Source organism: Propithecus coquereli, unplaced genomic scaffold, assembly GCF_000956105.1.
Source record: "Propithecus coquereli isolate 6110/MARCELLA unplaced genomic scaffold, Pcoq_1.0 Scaffold249, whole genome shotgun sequence".
Lineage (NCBI taxonomy): Eukaryota > Metazoa > Chordata > Mammalia > Primates > Indriidae > Propithecus > Propithecus coquereli.
Genome location: NW_012148052.1, coordinates 423,936 through 451,893, shown reverse-complemented (window position 1 = coordinate 451,893; position 27,958 = coordinate 423,936). Strand labels below are relative to the sequence as shown.

General features: G+C 55.3%; 2 protein-coding genes across 3 annotated transcripts in view; both read right to left on the bottom strand.

Annotated features, from left to right (window-relative positions):
• Positions 1-4,651: 4,651 nt before the first annotated feature.
• CLDN19 (claudin 19) lies at positions 4,652-9,630 on the bottom strand. 2 transcript variants are annotated; one of them, XM_012646715.1, is made up of 5 exons: positions 9,226-9,448; positions 7,859-8,023; positions 7,675-7,759; positions 5,515-5,667; positions 4,652-4,700 (listed from the first exon to the last, which is right to left on the bottom strand). In XM_012646715.1, exons 1-5 carry the CDS (start codon positions 9,446-9,448, stop codon positions 4,652-4,654), a joined length of 675 nt encoding a protein of 224 aa, XP_012502169.1. The 2 variants fall into 2 exon arrangements, with proteins under 2 accessions (XP_012502169.1, XP_012502170.1); XM_012646716.1 differs by lacking the exon at positions 4,652-4,700 and having other exon boundaries at positions 5,355-5,667; positions 9,226-9,630.
• A 5,947-nt stretch (positions 9,631-15,577) lies between these two features.
• P3H1 (prolyl 3-hydroxylase 1) overlaps positions 15,578-27,958 on the bottom strand; it is a 16,125-nt gene continuing 3,744 nt past the window's right edge. Inside the window, exons 3-15 of the mRNA XM_012646714.1 lie at positions 26,532-26,721; positions 26,187-26,318; positions 24,768-24,907; positions 22,325-22,414; positions 21,952-22,004; positions 21,655-21,776; positions 19,906-20,033; positions 19,651-19,746; positions 19,041-19,191; positions 17,328-17,445; positions 16,881-16,956; positions 16,471-16,611; positions 15,578-16,040 (exon numbers count right to left, since the gene is read on the bottom strand). Coding sequence (XP_012502168.1) covers positions 15,885-16,040; positions 16,471-16,611; positions 16,881-16,956; positions 17,328-17,445; positions 19,041-19,191; positions 19,651-19,746; positions 19,906-20,033; positions 21,655-21,776; positions 21,952-22,004; positions 22,325-22,414; positions 24,768-24,907; positions 26,187-26,318; positions 26,532-26,721 — 1,593 coding nt within the window. The 3' untranslated portion in view covers positions 15,578-15,884. The remainder of the gene's footprint in view (positions 16,041-16,470; positions 16,612-16,880; positions 16,957-17,327; positions 17,446-19,040; positions 19,192-19,650; positions 19,747-19,905; positions 20,034-21,654; positions 21,777-21,951; positions 22,005-22,324; positions 22,415-24,767; positions 24,908-26,186; positions 26,319-26,531; positions 26,722-27,958) is intronic.

Genomic DNA, 27,958 nt, shown 5'->3' with positions numbered 1-27,958 from the left:
GAGGACCTTTAATCTAGCTTCTGTATCCTTTAGACATGTCTCCATCATTCCTTGAGTAGTTTCTTACTTTCTGGAACACCAAGATGCTCCAAGTTTATTTTGTAGGTTCTCGACCCCAGTTCTGGAATCAGTCATTTCTCCGTGGAGCCCTGGTACCTGTCAGTGGGGAATGGTATTCAGAAATCAAGATATGGGCTTAGGTGCGCTCATTGCTGCTGGGGTATCATTGCTGCTAGGCCTTCCTAGGGTGTAGAACATGTGCACACACACACACACACACACACACACACCTATATCTATTCTGATATTTATCTACATATGTTAAAAGCCACCAGTCCATCTAGATATCCCCAGTTCCAATCCCAACGTCACAGGATCTATTCTAGTCTTCCCCCTTCCCATCTTTGTAAATCTATTAATATTCTCTGACGGTGAGGAGCCTGGCTCCCGTTATCTTCAGTGTTTTTGCTGGTTTGTTCAATCCCCTCCTATGTCACGAATCTCCAGCTGTGCCAGCCAAGGACCCCTCAGCTTTGTGGTGACCTCGTGGGCCACCATGTGGCCAAGAAGGAGAAGAAAAGCTCAGGCTTTGACTTGGTGATTCCATAGTAAAATGTCAGCCCTTTGATGCTTTGAAGATTTTTTCACACTTTGCTCAACCATTTTCAGTTGTTTTCAACAGGAGGGTTGGCCAGAATAAAATTGCCTGCACTAATCTCATAAGTTGAACCAAATATTATTTTTTTGGTGTTTGGTGAGAAGAAAAAGTTGGAAAGCACTACTTTGGTTATTGTCTGTCTTCATTTCAAGTTTTGCCTGGATCAGGTTTAGACAAGCTCCTTGTAAATTGCCAATTCTAGGCAAAATCATGAAGTGAACCACTTTCAATATACCTAGTATGCAAATGATGGAGGAAAACAGGACAAATTCTACTGGAATTCTCATTTTAAAAAGGAGAAGCAGCCGGGCGCGGTGGCTCATGCCTGTAATCTCAGCACTCTGGGAGGCCGAGGCAGGAGGATTGCTTGAGCTCAGGAGTTTGAGACCAGCCTGAGCAAGACTGAACCCCTTCTCTACTAAAAGTAGAAAAATTAGCCAGGTGTTGTGGTGTGAGCCTGTAGTCCCAGCTACTCGGGAAGCTGAGGCAAAAGGATTGCTTGAGCCCAGGACTTTGAGGTTGCAGTGAGCTATAAATGATACCACCGCACTCTACCCAGGGTGACAGAGCAAGACTTTGTCTCAAAAAAAAAAAAAAAAAGGAGAAGCAGCCAGGTGCCATGGCTCACGCCTGCAATCCTAGCACTTTGGGAGGCCAAGGTGGGCAGATTGCTTAAGGCCAGGAATTTGAGACGAGCCTGGACAATATAGCAAGACTCTGTATCTACAAAAAAATTAGCTTGGCCTGGTGGTGGCGCACCTGTAGTCCCAGTTACTCAGGAGGTTAAGGCAGGAGGATCACTTGAGCCCAGGAGTTTGAGGTTACAGTAAGCTATGATGCTATGATGATGCCACCGCACTCTAGCCAGGGTGATAGAGCAAGACCTGTCTCAAAAAAGAAACGAGCACCACACAGCTCTCATTAGCCTACATCAGTTTCTCAAACTGCAATGTGTGTGTGGATCGCCTGAAGATCTTGCTAAAATGCCACGTCTGAGTCACGAGCGCTGGGGTGGGGCCCGAGGTTCTGCATTTCTAACAAATCCCCCGGTGCTGCACTCCTGCCGGCTGGGGACTGCCATGTGAGTAGCCCAGTCTTTAGCATATGCCTCATCCCTGCTCCCCCAGTCAGGGGAGTGTGTTAAATGATAGACCAGCAAACCTTAGAGGCATTTTTAAACCTTTTATTTTCTTTTTCGTTTGCAAATATATACACAGAGAACCCCAAGTACGACTGGCATTTGCCAATCTTACTTTACAACTTTTCCTGCCCCTGAACTTTGTGTTTGCTATTTTAAAGCAAACCCATCCATCATATGATTTCAGTGTGCACCTCTACCAGAGAATAATAATAAAAAACAATGTCGTTATCACACAAAATTCACAATACATGTAACACGAAATCAACAGTAATTCCTTGAAGTCGTCTAATAACCTCTTCCCAGACAATAGATGATTTTCCTGGTCAGCTCCTCCGGTGGCCTGGGCTCAGTCCGTGTCCTGAACACCTTCTGTTGCTGTGCTACGCAGGTTTGGGGATTTCCTTAGGGGCTGAACGCATGGGTATATTCCGCCTAACATCATATTTTATGGCCTGCCAATTTCATTCTTGGGGGACTCTGTTTCCTAATAAACAATGGCAAAGCTTTACAATCCCGCCTTTGGAGCCTGAGCCCTACCTTCTTGGGTCTCTGCCCAATCCCTTAGCCTTGAGGCCAGAACTGCAAATAGCAGCCTGGCCGTGAGGCCTGGAAAGTTGGCCCTGCCTCTGGCTGGCAGCCCAGCTGACCTTGGTGTAGACATACGAGTGGGGTTGCTTTTGGAGAGGCTGTGGGATCAGGTTTCCCAAATTCTTTTAGCTTCAAACTCTTCTAGTTTTCCCCAGACATCTTCCCATTGCCAAGATCTGACTACGTTTTACATCGGTTGTGCAATGCAGCGGGGTGTGAGGTCCTCTGTCCCCTCTGCCCCTCCGCCCCTGGCCGTGGGCAGGGCGGGCGTCCCCCAAGGCGGGAGCACGCTGGAGCCGGTTCCCACCAGCCGCAGGCGCACCACCCGCTTGCACGAGTCTTGTCTCTCTCGCCCCCGGCCCTGAAACCCAGGAGAAGTGGCCAGTGCATGCTATCCCGACATTCTCTCGTGGACCCTGAAGGGCAGCGGACGACACGCGGGTTCCTGGCCAGCTGCTTCGTGCCGGAATAGGAAGGGTCGCCAGACGCCCGGCCGGGGGACCATCCCGGCGACGCCGTTTCGCAGCATCCCTCGAGGCGACGCTCAGTGCCCAGGTTCCAGATTCTGTTAGTCAGGGCGCTTTTGGCTGTGTGGGACACGATTGAAGCTCAACGTTGTTTCAGCAAAAAGGGGGACTGATTGGAAAGACGTGGGCGTCCCACAGAGCGGCCTGGGCGCGGGAGAGGCAGGAGTGAGACGGGCTTCCTCTCCCGACTTCCCTCTCCCCGCCTGGCTTTCGTAGGCTCCTTTGTCCCTCTGCAGGCCCCTCACGGAGGTGCCCTCGGTGCCGCCCACACACAGCTGTCCCCGGGAGCTAGGTGCACCCAGACCAATGAAGTCAGCATGTCTGGGGGTGGAGCCTGGGCAGCGGCCCCGCCAGGTGACTGGAACGTCCAGGCTGGAGAATCACTGCATCGGAGCTTCAGGCACCCAGAGGGACTCTTTTGTCCTTCTCATTCACAATTCGAGGAGCAGGACTCTGGGAGACCTATTTAGGGACAGGTCCCACCCTCTCTGGCCAGAGGCCGGCCAAGCCCCTGAGGCGCCCTGGTGGCCGTGCAGCAGCTGCAGGCGGGCACCGAGCGGGCAGTCCTCCGGCAGCAAACTGCCCCTGGTTTCTCTCCTCCCATCCCTACCCCGGGCTGTGGTGTGCGTGAGTCACCTTGTCTGACTTGATTTCGGTCACCTCGCCTCACAGCGTCAAGCTCGAAGGAGAAGCTGAACTGTGTCCTTGGGACATGGGGACTTGGTGGGAGATGTGGTCACAAGACAGGTAGGTGGAGGGAGCCAGGGTGGGGCTGCTGAGGGAGCTGCATGGGGAGCAGCGAGAGGGACAGGTATGGACAGCTCCTTCCAGAAGGCTGAGTGTGGCCAGGGAGAGCCTCAGAGTCCAGGGAGAGTGTTTGGGGTGGGAGAGGGGCGGGGCCGGCACACTCTGGCTGGGGGAGGTGGAGGATGAAGGACCCTGGCCTTGGGACTGATCTGGGCTGCTTTGCCTACATTGTCCCCCATCTGCACTGGAGCAGGGTTGGTACCTGGACTTCAAGACCCAAAGCCCGTCCAACTCTGACTGCACCTCTGGGTGCAGGATGGAGCTCCCACCACAGCTGCCCCGCCCCCCCATTGTGGTTTCAGAGCAGGGACATAGCTGGGACCACAGCAGGCCTGGAGAGGAGGAACAGTGGGTATGGAAACAAGGGGCAGAGCTGGGGGCTTCAGACCCTGCTCAGAACAGTCCTGACGTCCTTCCCTCATTCCCTTCTCCTCTTGGCAAGCTCCTACAGTGTCCCCCTCACCTGGCTTTGATCTCCAGAACCTGAGGGTCTCCCAAGGACTGTCCATTCCCCAGGAGGGCTCCCAGGGGCAGGCTTGTTACCTGTGGGCCTCCTTCCACACCCTGGGCTCCCTGATACCAGCGCTGGGCCAGGCCTCAGGGGTGGGTGGGATCTCCCACTATGGAGGTCCTGATGCCAAGGCTGAGGCCAGGCTAGGGTGGTCACCAGGCGGGGGCAGGAGCTTTGAGTTCCTTCCTGCTAAGCCTGGATGTGCCGTGTAACCCACCCTGGACCTCTGTCTCCCTGTCTTTATACCCAAGAGCCCAGGGATCAGCTCTGACCTCTATGAGCCAGGCCCCTCCCAAGCCGCCCCAAGGATGGACCAAATGATATCATGACTGGGGCTGAACGTTCACTTCTCTTTCCAAAAAATACCAAACACACAGTCTAGGTGCAGCGAGGGACAGAGCCTGGCTGGGGACTGGACATTACACACCCAGGGGGCCCTTGGCGGAGGCGGGCAATTTAACAACTGGTCTGAAAGTCAAAAGAGAGAGAGTTGGTTAGTGGGGTGAACAGGGGGTGGGGGAAGGGGCTGTGCGTTCAGGCCCAGACTTGGGGACTGGCCAATGCAGCCAGACCTTGGCCCTCACAGCAGCCCTGCCTGGGGCCGATTCCCGGGGTCAGGGGTGGTGTTGCCAACCCAGCCATTTGTGTGGGGGTCCAACAGCACTGGGCGTACTGGGAGAGGCTGAGGCCTGAAGCCAGAGCAAGCGGGGCTGAGCCTTGTGGTGTCTCTGAACCTCAGTTTCCTCATGTGTAACATGTACGTGCGACATTTCAGGACTCCCTCCTTCACAGGGTTGCTGTGAGGACCCTGTGGGACCAGTGAGGGTGAAGGGCTCTGCCCACCCCAAGGCACTCGGTACTGAGGTCCATTTTGGTCACTGCTGTACCCCCGGGCCCAACATGTAGCAGACACCCACATGGCCTTTCAGTGAGTAAATAAACGGGCAGGTGACAGGGCCAGCAGCTGGGCTGGTGCGTGGGGCTTGTCCCCAGGTATGGACCCCCGGAAGGCCATGCAGACAGGACGGTGATAGGACCTGAGCCTGTGTGTGCACGTGGGGGCTGGGTCCTGCCCCGGGTCTGTTCAGGCCTCTGGTCTCTCTCTTAGGGTCTGGGTCTGGGTCTCATATTGCAGGGTGGGTGCTTGTGCTGAAGACAAGCTGCTCAGAGCCCCAGACTGAGCTCCAGGGACGTGCTGTGCCCTACTGGCTCTGCCGGGGTGCTGCCGGGGCTGGCTGGATGCTGGGCGGGAGGGCTGGCGGCAGGCGCAGCTCAGACGTACTCGCGGGCAGCGGCGGAGGGTCCGGGCCGGTAGGGCTGCGGGCTGTTGTTGACTCTCTCGGGCTCGGGGCACGTGCAGCAGAGGAAGGAGCCCCCCAGGATGGCCAGGCCGGCTGAGGCCCAGCCCACGAACAGGGCCGGGCCGAATTCATACCTGCAAGGGGTAGGGGTGGAGAAGAGAAGACAATAGGATGACAGAAGCCGAGAGAAATGTGAAGACACAAACATGGAGAAAGGAGCCAGGAGGCACCAAAGGCGCGGAACTAAGCTTTAGAAGCGGGAAAGGCAAGGAACTGAACCATCCTATGCGGCCTCCAGAAGGAACCAGCCTGGCAGACTTCTTCACGTTAGCCCTGTAAAACGCATTTTGGATTTCTGATGTCCGGAACAGTAAGGGAATAAATTTGTGTTGCATTAAGTTAAAAAAAAAAAAAAAGGCGGGGGAGTGGTTAGGGAGAATGGCATCCGGCATGGCTGCTGTGTCCCCAGCTGCTGTGGCAGCGCAAAGGCAGAGTGGGGGTGCTGGAGGCTGGAGCCTTCCAGCTTCCCCCATCTTTACGGATAAACTGGGATGAATGCCACCCTCCTCCCTTGCCCAGCCCAGCATATCAACACCACACAGGGTGACCCAGGCCCAGGGTGCGCCTGGAGGCTGATGCTTGGTCTCCAGCCCCTGCCTGAGCAATCCTGGGCTCATTTCCTCCTCCGGCCAGCGGAGGGGGCATGGGAGGGCCAGAGAGGCCTAGACGGAGGCGCCGTCAGTGCATCCTTCCGCCAGTTGTAGTCTGGCCCACAGAACAGCCAGCCAGGGCTCCCGGCTACCCTCTGGAGAAGGCCAGACCCCTCTGCTGGGCACTCTGGGCTCTGCACACCCAGGTCCTGCTGGCCAGCCCGTCCCCCTCCTGGGTCTCCCTGCTTCTGTGCCTCTACCAGGCACCCCCTCCTGGAGCACACCCCCTGCCTCTGACGCCTCCCAGTTCCTTCCCTGCCTTCAGGGCACAGTTCAATGCCACCTCCTGTGAGGGCTTGTCTTGACACCCACCCCCTCTGTGCTCACCCACCCCCTGGGGAGCACCTGCAGGGCAGACAGAACATGGGATTCATCTGTGTCCCCAGGGCCCAGCATAGGGCCTGGCAGCCCGGGCGGCCTGGGGACTGTTGGAGGGATGACGGGCGGAGTCCCAGCCTGGCATCCTTGAGCCAGACCTTACTTGGCAGGTCTTTGTGGCTGTAGCTGCCTGCCCAGGGAACAAGCCTCACGCCAGGCCTCCTTTTCCTCCCCACTGCACACCTCTGCCTCCTCCAGGGAGCCCTCCTGATTATGACAGCCCTGGCATCCTTGCTCATCCTCCCTCTACCACAGGGCCAAAGCCCACTGGGATGTCTGGGGTTGAGACTGTCCCATTCTCTGCTCCTGGCTGGGCCTCGAGGTGAGGGAGGAGCCAGGATGGGCCCCGCCCTTTCGAGAGCCCCCTCTTTGGCACCCCACACCCTCGGCCTTACCAGCGCTGACCATTCTGGCTGCTGAATGTCTCTGCACTGCTTTCCAGAGCTCCCCCTGTGGTCCCAAGCCCTCTGCTTAGACCTTAGCAACTGCTGCCTGCTAGCCTCCCCGTCATTCTGCAGCCACAGGGACTGCCCTGCCTGCCACCCCAGGGTGAGGAACAAAGTCTTCCATGGCTGCAAGGCCCCATCTCTAGTCTCCATTGCTGTCTCCTGCAGGAAGCCACCAGCTCAGGTTCACCGAACCCTCCCCAGGGCTAAGGCACTGGGCAAGTCCCTCACCTGCGACATCCTGCTGAACCCTCGTAACCATATGTGAGCTCGTCCTCAGGTTCTAGCTGCATTTTACAGGGGAAGAAACCAGGCACAGAAATATTGAGTAACTTGCTCAGGTCACACAGTCAGTAGGTGCAGAGCTGGGACTTAAGCCCAGAGCCAGGGCACTTAGCTCTTTGGAGAGTCCTGGCTGCACCTGGGTGCCCTCCACATGCCTCCTGCCCCTGGGGAGGGCCTGGCCACATCCTTCCCGGCTCCCCCTTCCAGAGCTTCTCAGACAGCAGCTGGGCCCCATCCCCTGTGTCCCCCTCCAAAGTGACCTGGACAAAGGCAAAGTGGCCCCAGAGGAGGCGAAGCAGGAAGCTCAAGCCCTGGCACTCACCTGGCATTGACAGGTGTGCTCGGGTTGAAGAACTCCTGGGTTACCAGGGTGGCATACCAGGAGACAGCGGTCAAAGTGCAGAGGCCTGAGGACAAAGCAGGGAGTGCTCAGCTCTGCTCTGGCCCCTGCCACCAGGGCTGGGGCTGCCTGCCATGGCCAAGATGGTGGAATCAGGGGCACTCACCAGCCAGGAGGAAGAGGGCGCCCCCGGAGATGGCCACACGGCCTTTGGCGATGGGGTTGCTATCTCCGACCCGCGTGCACTTCATGCCCACGACGCTTAGGACCATGGCCACGAAGCCCAGGAGCACAGCCACCACCATCAGGGCTCGCGCCGACTGGATGTGACCTGGGGCAGTGGGTGGCACTAAGCAGGGCTGGGGGGAAGTGGGCAGGGCCACAGTGGGAGGAGCCTGGCTTGGGAGTGGCAGGAGCAGGAGTTGGCCTGGAGGTCTGACCACCTGCCGCCAGGTAGGGAATAGTGGGGGTGACAGTGGGACGTGAGGACAGTGCATGGGAGTGTTGTGCCCTTCCCTTCACCAATAATGCTATTTCCCACTCCCCCTTGCCACTCTTGTGGGTGGTGCCTGGCGACAGGGTAGTTTGAATTGGCTGTTCTGCTGCGTTCTGGCCCCAACTCCCTCTTGCGCTTGGCCCACCCTCCCGAGCAGCCGAGGGCAGCGCCTCCCAGGGCCTTGCAGGTTGCGCAAAAGGAAGGGCTGAGGGTGTTTGAGCTCGGCCCTGCCCGGCCCCCTGCAGTGACCTCTCCCCGCCAGCCATTTGGACTCTGGTCACCTTCTCCTGTGCCCTGGGAGTCACCATGGCAGCCGGGAGCCTGCCTCTCCATGGGTGTGCAGGCCAGTCCCGGGCCCCAGGGGTCACTCAGGAGACCTGGGGCCCTTAGGGTGTCTGGACAGCCTACCAGGACCTGTGCAGTGGGACCAGGTTGATGGCAGCTCTGCTCAGGCTGCCCGTGGGGGGCCTTGGCCTTGGGTTGCCCCTGCCCCAGGGTTAAAGCTGTGGGGGTGCAGTTCAACTCCACACTCCAGGAAGAGGGGGACCTGGAGCCGAAGCACCCATGCATGCGTGTGCGTGTGCATGTGTGTGTTTGTGTGCACATGTGTGCACCTGTGTGCCTGCACATACGCCTGGGCAGTGTGTGTCTGTGTACCGGGTATGAGGAGATGTGGAGGGAAGGGTCTTAGCTGAGCCTTTCCGAGTGCCAGGCACTGATCTCATTCCACCCTCCCACATCCCAGCACAGGTATAAGTAACCCCCTTCACAGATGAGGACATCCCAGTGCAAAGAGGGCTGGTGACTGGCTCAAGGTTACAGTGGCAGAGCCAGGATCTGGACCTGCAGCTTCCAGACGCTAAAGCCCCCGCCTCCCGCAGGGCAGCAGGCTGGCCTGGACGCCCAGTGTGCACAGGGTGGTGGGGGGGCTGGGGCGTGGAGCCCAGTGCTGAGGGCAGACTGCAGGGAAAGCTTGTTCCAGAGCCCCCCACCCCTGTCCCCGCATCCCACCTCCCCCCGACCAGCCAGAGGCCTACCGTCCAGGGCGAGCAGCGAGTCATAGAGCTTGCACTGCACCTGACCCGTGCTCTGGGAGGCGCAGGACATCCAGAGCCCTTCATAGAGGCCCACGGCAGTGATGATGGCGTCGCCTGCGTAGGAGGACTGCTTCCACTGCGGCAGGGCCGTGCTGGCGATGATGCCCACCCAGCCACCCAGGGCCAGGAAGTAGCCCAGGAGCTGGAGGCCCGAGTTGGCCATGGCCCAGGGGAGGAGACCGAGGGTCCCAGGGCTCAGAGCTGGGCCGGCGTCCCAGGGGGTGCTGCGGTCATGGCCAGGTGGGAGGAGCAGCTGGGTGGGGGAGCAGAAAGAGGGAGGGTCAGAGGCAGAGAAGGAGAGGTGGTGGCAGCAGCGGCAGCAGCAAAGGCAATGGCTCTGGGCTCCAGAATGCAGGGGGAGGCCCAGGGGCTGGAAAAGGCCAGGGCCCGCCCACAGCAGCCGCCTAAGCCACAGCAGGGTCCCCAGCAAAGCTCCTGCCCAGCCCCCTGGGGGCGGGGGTGGGGCCTATGGCCCAGGTGGGTATCCCTGCCCCACCCCCACCGCCCTGGAATGGAGAAGGGAGGGCCTGGGAGGAGTGACCCAGCTGCCCGCAGGGCCTTCCCACCCAGTGAAACCCCTTTAGGAACCCGATTCAAGTGCCCTAAAATTCTCTAATCCCTGCCCAGAGCACCAGCCCTGGGATGATGGACTTTGCTCTCGCAATGCTGATCTGACCCTGGGGTTTTCTGTCTTCTGACTTTAGGACAGAGTGGAAAAGGAATTACAGTTTGCAGCAGGTAAAACTAGAGTTAGGCATCAAGGAGAACTTTTTGGCATGGGCTCTGAAGCCAGATGTGGAGAGACTGGGCTAGGGATGGGGTGTTGGGAAGAGGGGTCCTCGGTAGCTGGGAGCCGTGTGTGTCAAATGTAGGGGAGACTAAGCCAGGGAATATGTTCTGTGGGGTCTGTCTGAGATCTGAGGGGGACAGAGGAGGGGCCACATCGAGGCTGGGCAGGAGCTGGCTGCCGGCCAGCAAGGGGCCTGGCGGGGAGCTGGGGAGACAGCACCGACATTCTGGCATCAGCCTGAAGGAAGGCGGGTTGCTCAACCCGTTAATCCCCCTGCTGGCTGGCTTAGCAGCTCCTGCTGGGACCTGGGACACCAGGCCCTGGCCCCCAGCTCCAGAACAGCCTGGCATGGAGCAGCAGCCTCTGCACATTCCTGGGGTTCAGGCTGCCCTCTCCTGGCTCCCCCACCTCCCACTTCTCTCTCCCATCTGAGCTCGGCCCTCGGGAACAGGGGAATGTTTAACTCTCCTCGACCTCATTAGCAATCCCCTCACGTTCACCTGGGCCCCAGGGGCTCTCAGTGTGGGTGCAGGAGGAATGTCACCGCGCTGCTCCCACTCCATCAGCCCCCCAGCCGCCCCCGCATCCCCGCTGGCCACCGCCTTTCCTGGACGGCACCGGGGGAAGGCAGGTCCTACTGCCGACCCCTGCCAGCTGTCTCCCCACAGCCCAAGCACCGCCACCCCCCCGCCAGGGATGAGTCCCCAGCCTGCTCCCTTGCATTCTTCACGTGGCTATGCAAACGAGAGGGTGCCAGGCGCTGAGCAGACAATGGCAGCCCTGTGTGCCCGCCCAGGGCGTAGGCCCCTGGTATGGCCTGCAGCTCTGGCCAGAGCTGGGGGAGTGAGCTGCCCTCTGAGGGTCAAGGGTGGGCACTGTTTGGCCTGCAGTGCCACACACTGGGTCCCTCTGAGGCCCTCCGTGCTGGGACAGTCAGAGACATGGGGATCTGGGCACACACAGACCTGTTTCCTAGGATGTCCTGCGGGTCCCAAAAAGCAAAAAACCACTGTTCTGCAAGTCTAGAACAGTGGCAGAGAAGTCAGTCCTGAGCTCAAATTCTTCTGCCACAATGACAAGCCAGTAGTGTCCAGGGGCACCTCCTGGGGATGAAGTGGGCAGGCTGTGAAGTGCTTCTTATGCACTAATTCATCTCCGCCTCCAGGCAGCCCTTGCAGGCAGGCAGCAAGCAGACCAGGGGGAGGTAATTTACCCGAGCTGGGAAGGGGGCATCCCACGCTGGGCTGTGTGGTGCCGTCTTCCATGGTCTGTCCCCACACCCCTGTTTTGAGGGAGGCTCTGGGTGCAGGTTGGGAGGGGCGGGCAGTCATAAGACATTCCCTAGCAGTGACCTGAGCTGGCCTCTGTGATGGTGGCTTAAGGCAAGCATCCGGTGGAGGGCGGGGGGTTGCCGTTGGCGGTTGTTCGGCTGTGCTATCCCCCGAGGCGAGGCCTCTCTCCTAGCTGGGCCTCGGCCCCCTCTCCATCCCTTCCGCAGGGGCTCTCTCTGTAAGGAAGATCCAGGAGTCATTCTGGTCTCAGGAGGACCTGGGTCAGGTCTCTGAGCTCTGGAGCCACACAGGCCCTCAGAGACGATGGCCTGGGACCCCTTCTGTTGACAAGTGAGGGAGCCAGGTGCCAAAGAGGGAAGTGAGCTGCTGCTCCCAGGGCCAAAGGGGCAGCAGGATGCCCGTGTGCTCGTCCATCCTGACATTCCAGAACCTCTTTGTGACCCAGAATGACGCTCACATTCTCCCCTGAAGCTCTTCTGCTTATCCCTTCTCTTTGTCATTTGAGGTTTGAGTCTGTTCCACCAAAATATCCTCTCCTACCCTAAGGCCTTCCCTCGCCAATGTTCTGAAGCCTTCTGGAATTCAGATCCTGCTTCTGGAGTGGCATTCCCTAACCTGGCAAAACTTCTCCACCCAGGGCATCCACCACTCCTGGGGCGTCCCTGCAGTCCAGTGACTCCCAGGCACTTGCGGAGAGCAGGATGGCTCAGCACCCCTCCACCCCCAAGCCTCCGTTAAGCGCCGAGACTGCCTTGGGGTGACACACTTCACTGTTTAAAAAGTGCTTTCACTTACAAGAAGCCTAGGGTTCTAGCTTTACCTCTGCCATTGAGAAGCTGTGTGACATCAGGCAAGTTCCTCAGCTTCTCTGGGCCTGGGCCCTGGACTGAAAAATAGGGATAATATGACTTGGCCTCTCTGGTTCATGAGAGAGTTTACAAGGATCAAATGGTAGGAGAGAAACGCTGTTTGAAAGCATAAAATGCCTGAAGAACTGCGGGTAATGGAAGCTCCGTTCCAAAAAGACTCCTCCATGGATGGGCCTCCCTCTCGAGTCTTCCCATCCTGGGTGTGGGCAGACTGCCAGTGGCTGAAGACGCGCCGCTACTTCCTCCCAGCAGAGCCAGGCCCAGAGCCGGCCTTGGCAGGTATGTGTTGATCGTTGACTAACCGGTGTGAGCATTCAACGTTTTCACCTCCCTCCCAGTGAAAATCGGAGTCCTTTCCAGCGCCCTCTCCCATGGCCAGTGAGGAGAGTCTGATTCAGTTGCTTGCAATCTAGCACATTCCCTGCAGACACCGGCTGACACTTTGGAGGCTCAGGGAGTGGTGCTGGTCTTACTACCTCCTAACTCAGAGTCTGAGTTTCCTAGAGAAGCACAGGCTCCCAGGACGCCTTGCCTCGGCGCGTAGCAGCTCGAAAGCCACACACCAGCATGTGGCCGCGCCCAGCTGTCCTGCCTGCCCAGGCAGGGCTAAGCATCCTGATGTGGAATCCCAAAATACTCTGCGTGTTTCCTTTCACCGCACTTGGCGCATCGTTGGCCTCCTTCCTGAGGACTGTGAGCACCTCGAGGCCACACTAGCAGCCTCATGTTTTTGTCCCATTGTCTCTCCCAGGGCCAGGATGCCACTGTGGCACATGCGGCAGTCCCATGGTCCTTCCCCCTCCTCTGCAAACAACGCTGAGCACAGCGCCTATCTCTTGGCAGTCCTGCTGAGAGCTCTGCCAGCTGCCTGGGCTACCAGAGACCAGCCTCTTCCAAGCTCGAATCTTTTCCATGTTGCAAGTTGCCTCTCGTCCCCTGTAATACTCCCATGGGCTCTCTCCCCCCATCGCAAGCCAATGTCCTCCTGTGCACGTGTGCTACTGAGCAACGACCTTGCGATCACAGTTGTGCCTCAGCTGGGACCCTGCCAGCACCCCCTGCTTCCAGGACTTGCCCCACCCTAATTATATACACTTATCTTGCTCCTGCTGCCTCTGGAAACATCTGGCCTATCATGAGCTCGACTGAGAGTCTGCTGCCTGTGTGTGGTTAGCGTATGCTGAAATTGTAAAGGTCATCTGCTTTGTTGTGGAAACTTCTGGAAAACCAGAATCAGGCTGAAATAGTTTTCTATAATGCTTAGTATCTAGCATATGCTAAATGTCATGCCAGTGGCTCTGTGAGTGTTCCTGCTTTAATCCTCTCAGCTACCCTGGGAGGTGAGGATTGCGGTCCCAGCTCAATGGTGAGGAAACACGCTCAGGGGGTCGCAACTTGCTGAAGGTCACACAACTCCAAGTGGTGAAGTGAGCGTCTTGCCCAGCTCATGTCCTTTCCACTAATGCAGTCCTCTCTGTATGGCAAGTGAGTCACCCAAATAGGACAGAAAGGATCCACGATGATAAAGGGAGAGTGACTGCCTCAACGGGACCACTCCATCAGCTCTATCGCCCAGCTAGCAAAGTTATCATTTCTTTTCTTTTCTTTTCTTTTTGAGACTGTGTCTTGCTGTGTCACCTGGGCTAGAGTGCAGTGGCGTCATCATAGCTCACTGCAACTCCAACTCCTGGCACCAAGCCATCCTTCCACCTCGGCCTCCCAGGGTGCTAGGATTACAGGCGTGAGCCACGGCCAGTAATCGTTTCTTGACTTCACACCTCCCTGCAGCTTGTCCTCTGCACCCACCCAGAGCCAAACTCCCGAAGAGTCATCTGCACCCACCATCACCACGTGTTCTCCTCCCATCCTCACTTGAGCTCGCTCCAGCCCGTCCTTCGTCCACACCATCTCACCAAAACATCTGTTGCCAGAGTTCCCGCTGATCTGTGTTGCCAAATGCAAAGGTGGATGCTCAGTCGTCACCTTGCTCAGCCTCTCAGCAGCATTCGACGTAGCTGCTCCCGCCCTCCTTGAAGCGCTCTCCTGGGCTTCCAGGACACCACCCTCTTGGCTCCCTCCGCGACTCACGGCTGGTCGGCTGGCCCAACGCATCTAAGACCGAACTCTTGGTTTCCTCACCCGCCAGCCCGTCTCCCGCAGTCCCTCCCAGCCACTGGGAAGGACGAGGCAGCTGCATGTTCCCAACTACTCAGGCTTCTTCTTGCTGCTTTGTCTCAGCCCTCACACCCAGGCCAGCAGCAACTCCTGTCGCTCTGCTTTAAAAACAGCCCCAGAACCTGCTGTCTTTCCCTCCCTTCACTGCCCACCACCTGGCTCCACCACCACCCTCTCCCGGGTCACTGCAGGGGCCCCTCTCTGCTCTCCGTGTCGCCACAGAAATTGTTCACGGCAGCTTTTCAAATGTAAGTCAGATGCTGTCACTCTGCTGCTCAAAACCCTCCAGGGCCTCTGTGGCGCTGGGTAAAAGCCCCCTGGTGCTCACAGTAGCTGACAACACCCTAAGGCCCCTGACCACCCGCTGCGCTCCTTGTCAGCCACTCTGCACCGCCATGCTGGCCTCCTAGCTGCTCCTCCCACCTTGGGGTCCTGACTTGCTGTATTTTCTACCCGGAAGGATCATTTGCACACAAACATACACACACACACATATTTACGTGTTTATTATCTGTCTCTCCCACAAAACAGGCTGGGGGCGGGGGCGGCACTTGCTTTGTTTACTACCATGTTCCCAGCACCAGGCCCATGGCTGGTGCTGCCTAAATACGCTCAGAGCGCAGGTTCCACACTTGCTGCCCTACAGCATCTCAGGCACAGTAAGGGGCTGGGCTTGGCACCAGGGACGTGGCAGAGGACCTGAGTCTCCAGTTCCACTCTCTGTCTCCTGGAGGTGTGTCATCCTGTGCCCGGAGGCCTGAGATTCAAGACTCTGAGGCCAGAGCAGGAAGCATGTGGCCGACACGGGGGCAACGTGCCAGAGCACTGCTGACCGCTGCTCCCTGCCAGAAGAGGATTAACAATAATCCCGACCATTCATCCAGAGCTTTACAGTTTACAAAGTGCTGTCACATCCAATATTGCATCTGGGCCACACTACTGCCCCAGAAGGTGGGCAGAGGGGGACCATGATCCCCATCATACAGATGACAACCCAAGGTCCCTGAGGTTAAGTGGCCTGAGGCTGCACAGCACGTGGCTACGGCGGGTACTGAGCCAGGCCTTCTCGCCCACACCTGCCGGGCACCCTGGCTAGAGCGATTTCTATCAAGAGGGACCTCTGGGGCAGAATGGTATATTTCCACTCTCCAAACAAACCACGAAGTAAAAAAACACGAATCATTTATTCTTTGGTTGTCCACATAGTCACTTAAATACTGCATTGCTGTCACGCGGCTGCTTGTGCAGGCCCCTGGGGTGGCTCTGGGCCTGCGTCCCGAGCCCTCGGCCAGGTCCAGAGGGGAGCAGCATCCTGCCACATCCACTCCAAGAGCAGCAGCACCGTGCAGAGGGCCATGAGCAGGACCCCTTGGCTGGGCAGCGGAGGCAGGCCCACTGCCCCATGGCCCCGAAGGGCTGGCCAGTCCCCCTCCCGTGGGTCTTAGCACCAATCCACCTGGGGCCTGGGCGCTGTCATAGCTCATCCTTGGGCGTCGACTCACTGCCTGAGAGAGACTCTTCTGCGGGCTCGGGGGGGCCCTGCTGGGCGTCCAGGGGCTGCTCCTGGGGGATGTCCACCTCTTCTGGGCTGAACAGCATCTTCACCAGGTCGTCTGCCTGCACCCTGTCCTGCAAGGACAAATCCCACCTATTCAGAGAGGCCTCTGGCCCAGGCGCTCATCATCTCTCAGCAGCTGCTTCCCAGAGGATGATGACGGTACTTCCTTAATGGCTCTGGGCTCATCTCCTTCTAGGAGGTCCTGGGGGAGAATAGCTGAGGCCCAAGGAGGAACCCGGAGCTCAGCATCACTCCCCATCTTGGCCACCCCACTTGGAGCCCCATTCACAGGTAAGGAAGAAGGCCAGGGAGCATGAGACAATGTCAATACGGTGACATGGAGCATAAGGCAATGTCGATATGGTGGCATGGCGCTGGGGCTGCGAGTTCCAAGCCCAGTGTTCCTCTCACGTGTAAGCCACTGGCAATGGGATTCGGGGAAGGAGGAGACAAAACAGGGGCCCTCCAGGAATAGGTGACGGCAGCACCAACCACTCTCACCCGTTCGCTGTGTCGAGGGTCCAGAGTGAACCACAGAGCGATGGCACAGCGTTGGCCCCTGGTGACAGCCTTCACTCCGTGTGGGTTTTCAGTGCCCGAAGAGAATCCCACGGCTCTTCCACACTGGGGCTGCACCTCTGCCTAAGGGGAACACAGAGGACAAGGTTTGTCACCCACCATCAGAGGAGACATGGACCCACTGGGGCCAGGACTGGGGGCAGCTCTGCAGCTCGGCTTCCCCCAGGCCAGAACGAAGAGAAAGGGTGACCGATGAGGGAAGAGGCTGGCGTGGGGAGGGGGTGCTGCCCACCAGAAGCCCAGTTGGTCCCTGTGTCAATTGCACTTTGGCGACATCAGCTCCAGAAAACAGGGTTTTCATCTCCTAGGGGTGAGGACGAAGGGGTGCTCACCGTCACGGTCTTGGCATCCAGTTCAGTGAAATAGAAGTTCCCGCCATCGAAGTCCCCGTTCAGATAGAGGATGGCGCTGGGAGAGGCAAAGACATCTCGACACGGCCCTTCTCCCCCCGCTGCCCAGAGTCTCCGTCTCCACATGCTCTCAGCCAGCAGCTGGGGGGTGGCCTTTTGTCCTCTGAAGCCCACGAATGCTGCCCCCCAAGCCCCCCTCCCTCCACCCTTGCCTCAGAGAACCCCGCCTGCCCTTCTGGGGTGCTTCTGTGCCGTCAGGTACTCATCACGCCACACTGTGAGGGGCCCTCTTTGTCTGGGGCAAAGGACTGGACTCTGGGAACAGCTGACCCCAACCAGTGTGCGTGTGCTGGGGGCGGGGGATGGACTGCAGGGTCCTGGGGACTCAGAGGAGAGTGCCGGCTTCCGCCCCACCTGCCCCGCATTCACCTGTAGTCCCGGAAGGTGTAGGCAGGGGGCTCCTTGACACACACAAGGGTCTCGGCATTGAGGATGCAGTTGTCCACGTGGACTGGATGGCTACTGTCCTTCCTCTCGGCCTGGGCCTCTGGGCCAAGGTCACACATGTTAGCACAGGGGCACCTCAGGAGGCAGCACAGCTCTCCTTGTGGCAGGGGAGGTGTTTGGGTCTCTGGACATGACCACCAGGGGTGTCTCTGGCTAAGCCAGGCGCCCAGGGGCCAGGACAAGTCTGCGGGCTTCCTGGGATGTTCCTGGCAGGGGCGAGCAGGTGTGACAAGCAGGACTGTGGGGCTCCACCCGAGGGCAGATCCAGGACAGAATGGCACGACCCTGGTTTGTGGCTAGACTTTACAAAACAGGAAGGCCCAGGGAAGCAAAACCAAGGAGCCAGGAGGTGGGCAGGACACAGGGCAGAGTGAGCCAACCTCCTGCAGAGTGAGGACTGCAGGAGACAAGGGAGGCGGCAGGAAGGGGAGCAGAGGGAAATGGCCAGTACGGTAAGGTGTGAGCTCCAGGGAGGCTCTGGGTGGGCATGAGCAGAGAAATCACGCAGGGACCAGACAGGGCTTACTGTAAAATGCCAGGCAGACCACTCAGGGCACTAAACCCGCCTCCCCTCCCCGCATCCCAGTGCCCCGCGTGGGCGGGCAGCACTGCCAATTCCAGGTGGGTACCTCTGGAATCCCCGCTTGCCCAGCCAGTCACCAGGTCCTGCCCACCCACCTCCTGCACGTCCCCCAGTTTCTCTGTCTCTCCTTCCACTGCCACTTCCCGAGTTCAGGCCTTTGTTCTCGTCCCCCTAGGTCACTGCTGACCAGCTTCCCTTTCTGGTTTGAGATCTTTCCACACACGGCAGCAAAACTAATCTTTTAAAAGCAAGGGCCTCACCATGTCTTTCACCCCAGGACGACTCCTGGCCACCTGGGCCTGAGTCCCTGATCCTCACCCCGAGGCTGTGACACGCATGTCTGACAGTCCTCCGGTGTTCCCAGATTTTGATAGAACCCCAAACATCCTGCGGGAGAGTAAAGGCCTCTAATCTCCACCACCTGTCAATGGCACGTCGGTGCCAGGGGCCCTCTGAAGGCTGCAGCGGGACAGAGCCGGCTGTGGCCACTGGGGATCCAGCAGCACTGGCCGTACCTCGACCTCCTCAGGAAAGCAAAGGGAACCTTGCGAGAGGGAACCCGGAACAATCTCGAATCTGCTCTGACCTGTGAACTAAGCAGTTCTCTCACGAATTTTTATTTGACAATTAAACAGAGAACTTGCCACATAGCTCGCGATTGATCTAGAGGATAAACATCAACTCCTGAATGTAGTTCTCCGTGACTTGGCAACTTTCTTAGTTCCTCCAACTCCCAGGCTGCCCAACGTGTCCACTCCCTCGCACACACTGCTCTCTGGCTCCAACGTCTTCCCACCGCCCCGTGGACTCTGCAATCGTATGATCCCGTGGAACTACCAGCCCTTCCCCTGGGAAGCCTTCCCGACCCCCGGTAGGCTGACTGTGACTTCCTCCATGCTACTGTCATCACATTGGGCTGCCAACTGTTTGTTTGCACTGGTCCTCCAACTGGGAGGAAGGGGGCCACATCCTATTCTTCTCCACGTCCTCAGCGTGCAGCATGGCGCCAAGGCACAGCGTGCCCGGGGGGCTGCAGGGCTGACGGGGCCTACCTTCGATTGCAGTGCGGCACACCAGGTGGGAGTAGGAGAAGTAGAGGGGGCTGTCCAGGCGGAAGTAGGACTCCATGACGCGCCGCACCTTCTCGGTCACGTTGTAGTACAGGTGGGCGCTCTGCAGAGGGACTTTCCCCTCCTGCCCTAGCTGCCACGGAGACAGGTGGTCAGCTGCCCTGAATGCCCCTCTGCGGGCCGCCAGAGACACTGAGGCGCCAGGCCGCCCGCCGAAGCTGCAGTCTTTCTGCTTCCCGCACCTGACACCCCCGCCCTATTACTCTTCTCCCTTCATGCTTCTCTTCGTGAATAACCTGTGCATCCTGCTCAGAATCACAACCCTTTGCAATGGGCCATTCTTCAGAAAGCATCTCATAGCTCTGAATATTGGTCTTGTCTTGCTCGCCTCATTTCTGTTACAGTCACTCTCAAAGCCAGGATTCAGAAGTTAACATCATTCAGCATAACTCATCCTCGCTCCGAGGCCACTGGAACGCCAGCAGGCAGACACTCTTCCTTTCCTGCTGCCATTCCCAACTCCTCCCCAGAGCCTGAGCGTCCCCTTCCCCAGCCCTTCTCCACACTCTAGAATGCCCAGTGTTGGTTCTACCTTGAGGGCTTTGAAGACAGTGACACCATAGAACTTCTCACTGGGCGTATGTGGGGACGTGTGACCCCGGTAGCCATCTCCTGAAGTTGCTGCCGCCTACAAGGCCCAAAAACCAAGGTGACATTAGCCAGGGCAGCTAAAGGCTTGATGAGAGGTGGCCAACTGTGGGCAGCACAGGCAGGTAAATGCTCAGCACCTAAGGTGGGGGGAAGTTGGACGCTCAGGGGGCAGGTGCAGTCACTGGGCTTCCCTTACGTTGGTCAGTCTCTGCAGCTCCTGACACTCATCGTCAGAGATCACGCCATCCATCACCACCCGCTGAGAGCCGTTCAAGAGTTTGGAGTTCATGGTGAGACTGATGCCTTCATACAGCAGGGGGCCACCTGCAAAGCAACCACAAGACTCCAGCCAAATCCAGTAGCAGCTGAGTCCAAACTCTCCGTGGAATATTGTCTCCTTCTAAGGGAGAGAAATTCTAGTTGTTTCCTATTCACTAGAGAAATCTCCTGCTCCGCTGCTTCCAAACATAGGGTGGTGCAGGGGACAGCACTTGGAGCTGACAGATGAGATCCAAGCCCTTGTCCTAGCTCTACGACCAAGTAACTGCTGGCTCTCTGGCCTTCACAAATTGTTGAGGACACATCATAAACCCTTTGCTAAAGCACAAGCTCCAGAATTAGAAAGAACTGGGTTTGACTCCTGGATCCTCTACTTATCAGCTGTGTGACTTTGACAAGTTACTTATCTCCTGAGGTTAATTTTAATTAATTAAAAGGTTCTCATCTGTTAAACAGCATATACTTCATATTTTTGATGCCAGTTTGATGTTGAGAACATGTAAGGCAAGTTAAAAGCTTAGTACAATATTTGGTACACAGTAAATGCTCAAAATTTTGGCTACTATTGTATAATCATCATCATTTGTTTAAAATAAGGATCTTACAATCTGGACAAATTCTTTTCACATGCTAATCTCGTTAAATTAACCACTGTTAATTTAATCAACTCAAGGCAATGGCCAACATTTCTCTCTTATAGTTCTCATGCTGTCTCTCTGTGCTAGGGACACACTAGAGACTCAATTCAACTCCTTTTGCTTACTGAGGCCTCAGTGTGTGCAAGGCACTATACCAGACAGGGCAGGGATGAATACTTGAAGACAGTACCTGTTCTCCAACAAGTACACAAATAACCAGCACAAGGCAGATCATAAATGCCCTGAGAAGTTCAGAAGAAAGAGGGGGACTCCAATCAGCTGGGAGGCTAAGACAGGCTTTGCAGAATGTATCTGAGCTGCCTCATGCACAGAGATGGTGGGAAGCATGTTAGGAGCAGGGACAAGCATGGGCAGAGGGCAGGCTCAGATAGCAAGGTGCACACAGGGGAAGAGGAGAACACTCGGCTAAGTGGGTAGGCGGGAGGGTGGGTCAGAGGCCCAGGGTCTGGAAGACTGGCCTAGCAACTGCGTGTAGGAAGGGCAAGGACAGGCTGGACGAGAGGGGGTTGCAGACAGAAGGGGTGGCCTGGGGCAAGGGGAAGAGACAGAGGCTGAGGAGAGAGATGAGAAGCAGCAGAGAGGAGCTGTGATTGTGCTCGGTGCTCCTTCCTGGCAGCCTAGAGGGGACAGACAGGGGAGGAGGAGGAGCCAAAGGAGGCCTGAAGGTTTTGAGTCTTGGTAGCAGGATGGATGGTGGAAGTCGGGAGAACAGAATTTGGGAGTGGGGAGACAGGATGAGTTTCATCCTATAAATGCTAGTGGCAGTGGACTGCACTAGGGTTCCTGTGACACGAGAGTCTTACTTCTCAACCAAAGGCCAACTGTCAGTGCTCTTTCCAGTTGGAAGTCCCGTAGGTGAGTTAGGAAGGACACCTGCTGGACTCGGGCCCTGAGGCTGGCTCTCAGTGAGCTTTGCATTGCTGTGGGGGTGCTGCCTGGCTAGTTTGGGGCAACCTCCTGGCTCCCCCACAGCAGCTGCAGGCATACCCCAAGCTCCATCCTCTCACCTTCCCGGGTCAGCCTGCTCACATCCAATGACTCTTTGGTCTTCTCTTCCACAAGGGTCTCGATCTCCTTCATAAGGTTCCCAATCTCCTGGGAGATGCGTACGGCTGTTTCCCGTTCCGACCTGTGAGCACAGCTGCTCTGAGGACTGAATTCTGGGGCCAGCCCTGGGCTCCCACCCCAACTTCCCAGACTGGACCTGCCCACCCCTTGCCAGGAATTCACATCTGCCTGGGCTCAGGAAGCCTTAAGTGCTTCATCAGACTGATCCAACCATGCAGTTTCTTCAAGATCCTCACTTCTGTTTCTCTTGCAATCTCTTGGGAATCACCTCTTCTGGAGTCCATGAATCCTAAGTAGGTTAGGAAAAAATTAACAAGGTAAGGTGACCTACTTAATCTTCCAGATCTGAACACATAGAATAGGGCCTACAGGAGAAATCCACTGCATCCGCCTCCTTTTAGGAGATAAATCAGGAGCTCTCTGACCCTAAGTCCCTTCTAGCTGCCCAGGGTTCCCCTTTCATCTTCCTGTCTCCCATCCTTGCCCTTCACACATCCCACGCTTGGCTTAGCCCCGTAACAGTTTTCTCCCAGAGTTGCACGGTGTGCCACTCACTCTCATCCTCCACCCCTCCGTGCCCCTCCCTTCTAGCTCTTGCACCCGGCTCACCGGGTCCACAAAGGGAATTCCAAAAACATCATAAGCGAAGAAAAGCAGTTCTTTCTCCAGCAGGCTTCGTCGTCGGTACTCCTGGGCACTCTGAGGACACAAAGGAAGACAGGAGGAATTCCCTAGGACTCAGCCCTGTCCTTTAGGCCCTGGGAATGCCCCATCCTGGCACTCCACACCGCTGCTGCTCTCCCCACCATCGCTGTATGTCTGTTCCCTGGTTTGGGACAAAAGTCTCACTTCTGTGTCCAAGGGTTCTTCCTGCCAGGCACAAGCAGTACCTCTGAGGGGCACAGCCAGGCTTCCCATGAGGGAAAAGTCCCCCTTCCTACCTAACCCCAAAACCCATTAATCTCTGGGACTGAAAATTGAATGATTCTCTGGAGATGTGGAAATATTGTTCAAAGAAGAAGAACTCCTTTTGACTTCTGCAGGAGACCAATACTTGGGAAGAGAACCTAGGTGTTAGGCAACTCAGGTGTTACTCATTTAGCGTTTACAAAGGACCACCTCTGAGGCTGACACTATTATCCTCATGAGGGATCTGAGGTGCAGAGGGGATGTGTACCTGTCTAAGGTGACACTACAGGAAATGGGAGAGCAGGGACCGACATTCAAACCCAGGTCTTTCCAGCCCCAAAGCCCATGTGCTTTCTGCTCTGCCGCCTGCCTCCCCTCCTCTGACCAGACCACACTCTCCCTGAGGCTGGGCCACTGCGGTGGGAGCAGCTGGGCCTGGCACTCTGGTCTTCCCGCGTGGGCTCCCGGGCAGGGCTAACCCAGGTCAGGGCAAGTGAGTACCTTCCAGAGTCACATCTTTCCCTGGGTGCCCTGCTAATCTCCAGGCAGCAGAAGAAGGAAGAAGAGAAAAAGAAGACATCATCAATTGAAATAAAAGATGAGGCAGTTCAAGGAGGAAAACATTAAAGGAGTCAGTGAGTCCTATGTCATCTGCTGTATTTACCCAAGAGGAAGATGGAGATTTTCTCCCAGGGAGTTGACATTATTGGCCTCCTTCACCAAGTGCTGTGTGATCCAATGCAACCCTCTCCAACGACTCTGAGGCCACTGGTAAACCAATCTCACTTCTCTCCTTTATGCATTCAACACTGATTTCCTGAGTGTCAGCTACATGTCAGGACCTGTGTCTGCCCTGGGACAGACCCGGGAACAGAGGTACCATCACCACTCACCAGCCAGCCAGGGGCCACTGCACAAGTGCCTTTGTCTCTCGGATCATCTCTAAAGCAGGAAGGAGAGGGCTGGGCCTGGTGGCTCATGCCTGTAATCCTAGCTCTCTGGGAGGCCGAGGCGGGCGGATTGTTTGAGCTCAGGAGTTCAAAACCAGCCTGAGCAAGAGCGAGACCCCGTCTCTACTAAAAATAGAAAGAAATTAATTGGACAACTAAAAATATATAGAAAAAATTAGCTGGGCATGGTGGTGCATGCCTGTAGTCCTAGCTACTCGGGAGGCTGAGGCAGAAGGACTGCTTGAGCCCAGGAGTTTGAGGTTGCTGTGAGCTAGGATGACGCCACGGCACTCTAGCCCGGGCAAAAGAGTGAGACTCTGTCTCAAAAAATAAAAAATAAAAAAAAAAAAAAAGTAGGAAGGAGAGTGCCTCCCTTGTAGGGCAGCTGTGATGATTAAATGAGATGATGGCACAGTGCTTGGGCTGGATGGGAGAAGGGGAGTTCTAGTTAAAATGCTAGACTGGCCACATGGGTTTATCTCCCTCTCCCTCATCAGATTCATTATATGACCATAAAGGGAAAAATGGTATTAACTAAGCAAGACAAAAAGACTGGAAGTGCCATCTTCAAGCCAGATGGTCACCATCTAGTGGCCACAGAGGACAACTACAAGGACAACCCCCATGGGAGGGGATGGCAAGAGGATTACTTCTACCAAGACTCTCAGGATTCCAGAGCTACGAAGGAAGAACCTGGGGTTTCTCCTCAGAGCAGGAGTCTTTGTGTCATATAGATTTTTCTCCTTGCTTTGGAGTGAGATGGGAAAAACGCTGAAAGATAAGGAGAGAGCAAACTGTGGCAGGAAGAAGAAGGGATGGGGAGGAAAATAGAAAACAGGGAGCAGGAAAAAACATAGCAGGAAGTGAAAAATGACAGATCTTGGCCACATGGTATCAAGCGTCCAAATGGGGGATGCGAGAGGGGACAGCACGTGCCTGCTGTGCAGTTCTGCTTCTCTGTGTGACTTGGAGAACGGACCTCTGGGCCCTCATAATGTTAATTAAGGCTCCTGTGTATTTGCTGCAATTCCTGTGCTCCCTTCTTCTCCAAATGACATGTTGAGTCAGTGAATTCACACCTGGCCCAGGACCTGGCCCCCGCCTGGCACACACAGCGCAAGTCCCCTCTGCTACCCCATCGTCTGCCCTCTGGTCTGAGTGCAGCCGGCAGCTCCCCACAGCAAGTCTCTCACCTCACGGGGGCCGATGGAGCTGGCCTGTTCTTCCCCAAGCATAGCCGCATAGTAGGCCAGATTCTGCTTCATCACTTCGTCGTCAGGGAAGAAGAGGAGATAGGTCTTGGCACATTCGATAGCCTGTGTGTAATTCCCAACTGCAAAGTGGACAAAAAAATGGCTGAGAGGAAAGGGTCTGATGCTGGGTACCAGCAGCCACTTAAGTGCTCAGTCTCAGCAAAGCTTGAGGCAGTGATGACGTGACACAGGGGCACCAGCTACTTAACAGGGTGGCCTGATTTGGGGGCAGAAGTTACGGAATACACACAGAATGAGTAATTGATTTTGAGGTGTTCAAAGTCCTTAGGGCTGCCTAACATCAAAACAGAGAAGAATTAGAACCTTCTACGTGCCCACATCTTTAAAAATCTCACGAATAATTCAAATATCTTTTTTTTTTTTTCTTGAGACAGAGTCTCACTCTCTTGCCTGGGCTAGAGTGCTGTGGCGTCAGCCTAGCTCACAGCAACCTCAAACTCCTGGGCTCAAGCGATCCTCCTGCCTCAGCCTCCCGAGTAGCTGGGACTACAGGCATACGCCACCGTGCCCGGCTAATTTTTTCTATATATATTTTTAGTTGTCCAAATAATTTCTTTCTATTTTTAGTAGAGATGGGGACTCTCTCTTGCTCAGGCTGGTCTCAAACACCTGAGCTCAAACAATTGCCTGCCTCGGCCTCCCAGAGTGCTACGATTACAGGTGTAAGCCACCGTGTCAGGCCCTCAAATACCTCGTAATATCTTGCCTCACTCGATCATTAAACCAATTTCAGGAATATTTCCCTATCTTCCTATCTTCTTTTTCCTGTGGATTTTCAGAAGAGGAGGGAAAATTACAATAGCAGGTTGCCTCTTTGGCAGAACATTTCTTGTTCATATGTGTCAGTCTCCCCAGTTCAACTATAAATATCACATACTTGTAAACATGCTGTGATGCATACCACACAGTAGGAACTCAGTAAAGTCATAGTGACTTGTTGGTTTTCCCGATATTGATAGACTCCCCCCCAAAAAGCATCAGTGCTATACTAGGGAGAAGGGCTGGGAAATGTCCTCTGAGCTGTTTCAAACAGTAGCATACCCTCACTTTTGCTATTACTTTTAATTCAAGTGCAAAATTAGATTACAAATGTTAAAGAAGGGATGAGAGAGGTCTTGAGTCTTCCTCTCCCGGCATTTGGGTTGCTGGTACTGGCTTCCTGGGCCAGTGGCTTGTAACAAAGTACCCAGGGATCCCCTGGCATGGTGCCTACCACAGCCACAGAAAGAAGCCAGACATGCTGGAGAAGCGCAGTGGCTGCAATTCCTGCCTGCCTTGCCTTTAGCTTCTTACTAACAGTTAAGGCAGCAGAGAAAAAGGAAAGGAAGTAGGCCTTACTGTTGTAGTAGGCAAACTGCAGGTAATTGTAATGTGATGGGAGGAAGTCTTCAAAGGGCTTCTCTCGGCTTGGGTGGGAAGCAAGCTCGGTGACACAGTTCTGCTTACAGCTGAGGACCTGGATGTAGTGATCTGAAAAGAATCAAAGAGGGGGAATAACTACAAGGTCAATCGTCAGGATTCCAATTCTGGTTAAGACGAACACATTCAAGTGCAAGCAATTTTTTTTTTTTGTCAGATTCCCAGATTTAAGAAATTGAGGAATGAAGCCAAAGATGTTGCGTCTCTATTACCAGGACGTTGGCCTTAGAGGCCTGGCTGAGGGCCTGGCTCTGAGCTGCACACCTGTGATGGCCTGGAAGAGGTCAGCATTGTACTCGAGGTAGTTGTAGCCATCATAGTCATAGGGCCCCTCGCAGAGGGCACGGCACTCCTCGTCTGCCACAAAGTACTCTTGCAGCGCTGTCTCTAGGTGGGGCACGGCTTCCATCGGCTCTTCCTCTGAGTAAAGTCGCACTCCCAGTCGAAACTCATGCTACTGGGAAAAAGCAGCAGTCAAATGCAGGCCACAGGGGAACCCTCTCTCCTACCCTCCTCCCCTTCCACATGGGTCCTAATTCCCTGCTCCTCAGCTTATGGGGTGGAAAGAGGCGACCAGGGTGGCCACTACACAAGGAAGGCCTTTTGTAAATAAATGGTCTTTACATGCTCCTTTGGAAATTTAGAAACATTTAATTCTTAATCTGGATGAAAGATATGATATGGGAGTTCACTGTGATTTTCTTGTACTTTTCTGTAGGGCTAAAAGTTTCAGCTGTACACAATTTACTTTTAAAAGTCATTCTGATATTCTTTTTCTTTTTTTTTTTGAGACAGAGTCTCACTCTTTCACCAGGCCTAGAGTGCCGTGGCATCAGCCTAGCTCACAGCAACCTCAAACTCCTGGGCTCAAGCAATCCTCTTGCCTCTCAGCCTCCCAAGTAGCTAGGACTACAGGCATGCACCACCACACCTGGCTAATTTTTTCTAATTTTTAGTAGAGATAGGATGTCGCTCTTGCTCAGGCTGGTCTTGAACTCCCTAGCTCAAGTGATCCTCCCACCTCAGCCTCCCGGAGTGCTAGGATTACAGGCTTGAGCCATCATGCCCCATGATACTGTTTCTAACATTCCAATTTCTAAACTATTAAAATGTGAGTGTACATAACCTCTTTATAAAAATGCTATATCATCACAGACAATATCTCTTATGGAACAGACTTTTCCAGCTAAACAAACGGAGTAAGGGCATTGAGAAATACTGTACCACTTATTATCAGAAACCTACATGAGCAAAAAAAATATGACTAGTAAACTAATATGATCTCTGCATAAGATGGGTAATTATGCAGCCAACAAAATGTGTTTTCAAAGAAAATCTGAAGACATAAGAAAAGGCTCATGATATAATGTTAGTTCAAAAAGGATGATGAAAATCACATACATAATATGGTACCAAATTAGATTTAAAAATTAGATATGGAAGACTTAAAAAATAGGGCAAAATCTCAACTAATGGTTTTCTTAAGGTGGCCATATTACAAATGATTACTTTCCGTTTTATACTTATCTACATTTTTCTAATATTGTACAATGAACATTTATTATGTCTATAATCAGAAAACAATCCTTGTAAACACCACTTTTAAAAAAGAGAGACAGAGAAAAGGGGTTAAGTTTTTTTCACCATATGGGGTTTGGCCTCAAGATCCTTGAAGTCGTCCTCCTTCACTC

Excerpts from the sequence above, each read along its gene's own strand:
- CLDN19 (XM_012646715.1), bottom strand. The coding sequence starts at position 9,448 with ATGGCCAACTCGGGCCTCCAGCTCCTGGGCTACTTCCTGGCCCTGGGT. Across the intron at positions 7,760-7,858 it reads CGCCCTCTTCCTCCTGGCTG|GCCTCTGCACTTTGACCGCT; the intron begins GTGAGTGCCCCT and ends CTTTGTCCTCAG. Across the intron at positions 5,668-7,674 it reads AGCACACCTGTCAATGCCAG|GTATGAATTCGGCCCGGCCC; the intron begins GTGAGTGCCAGG and ends TACCCCTTGCAG.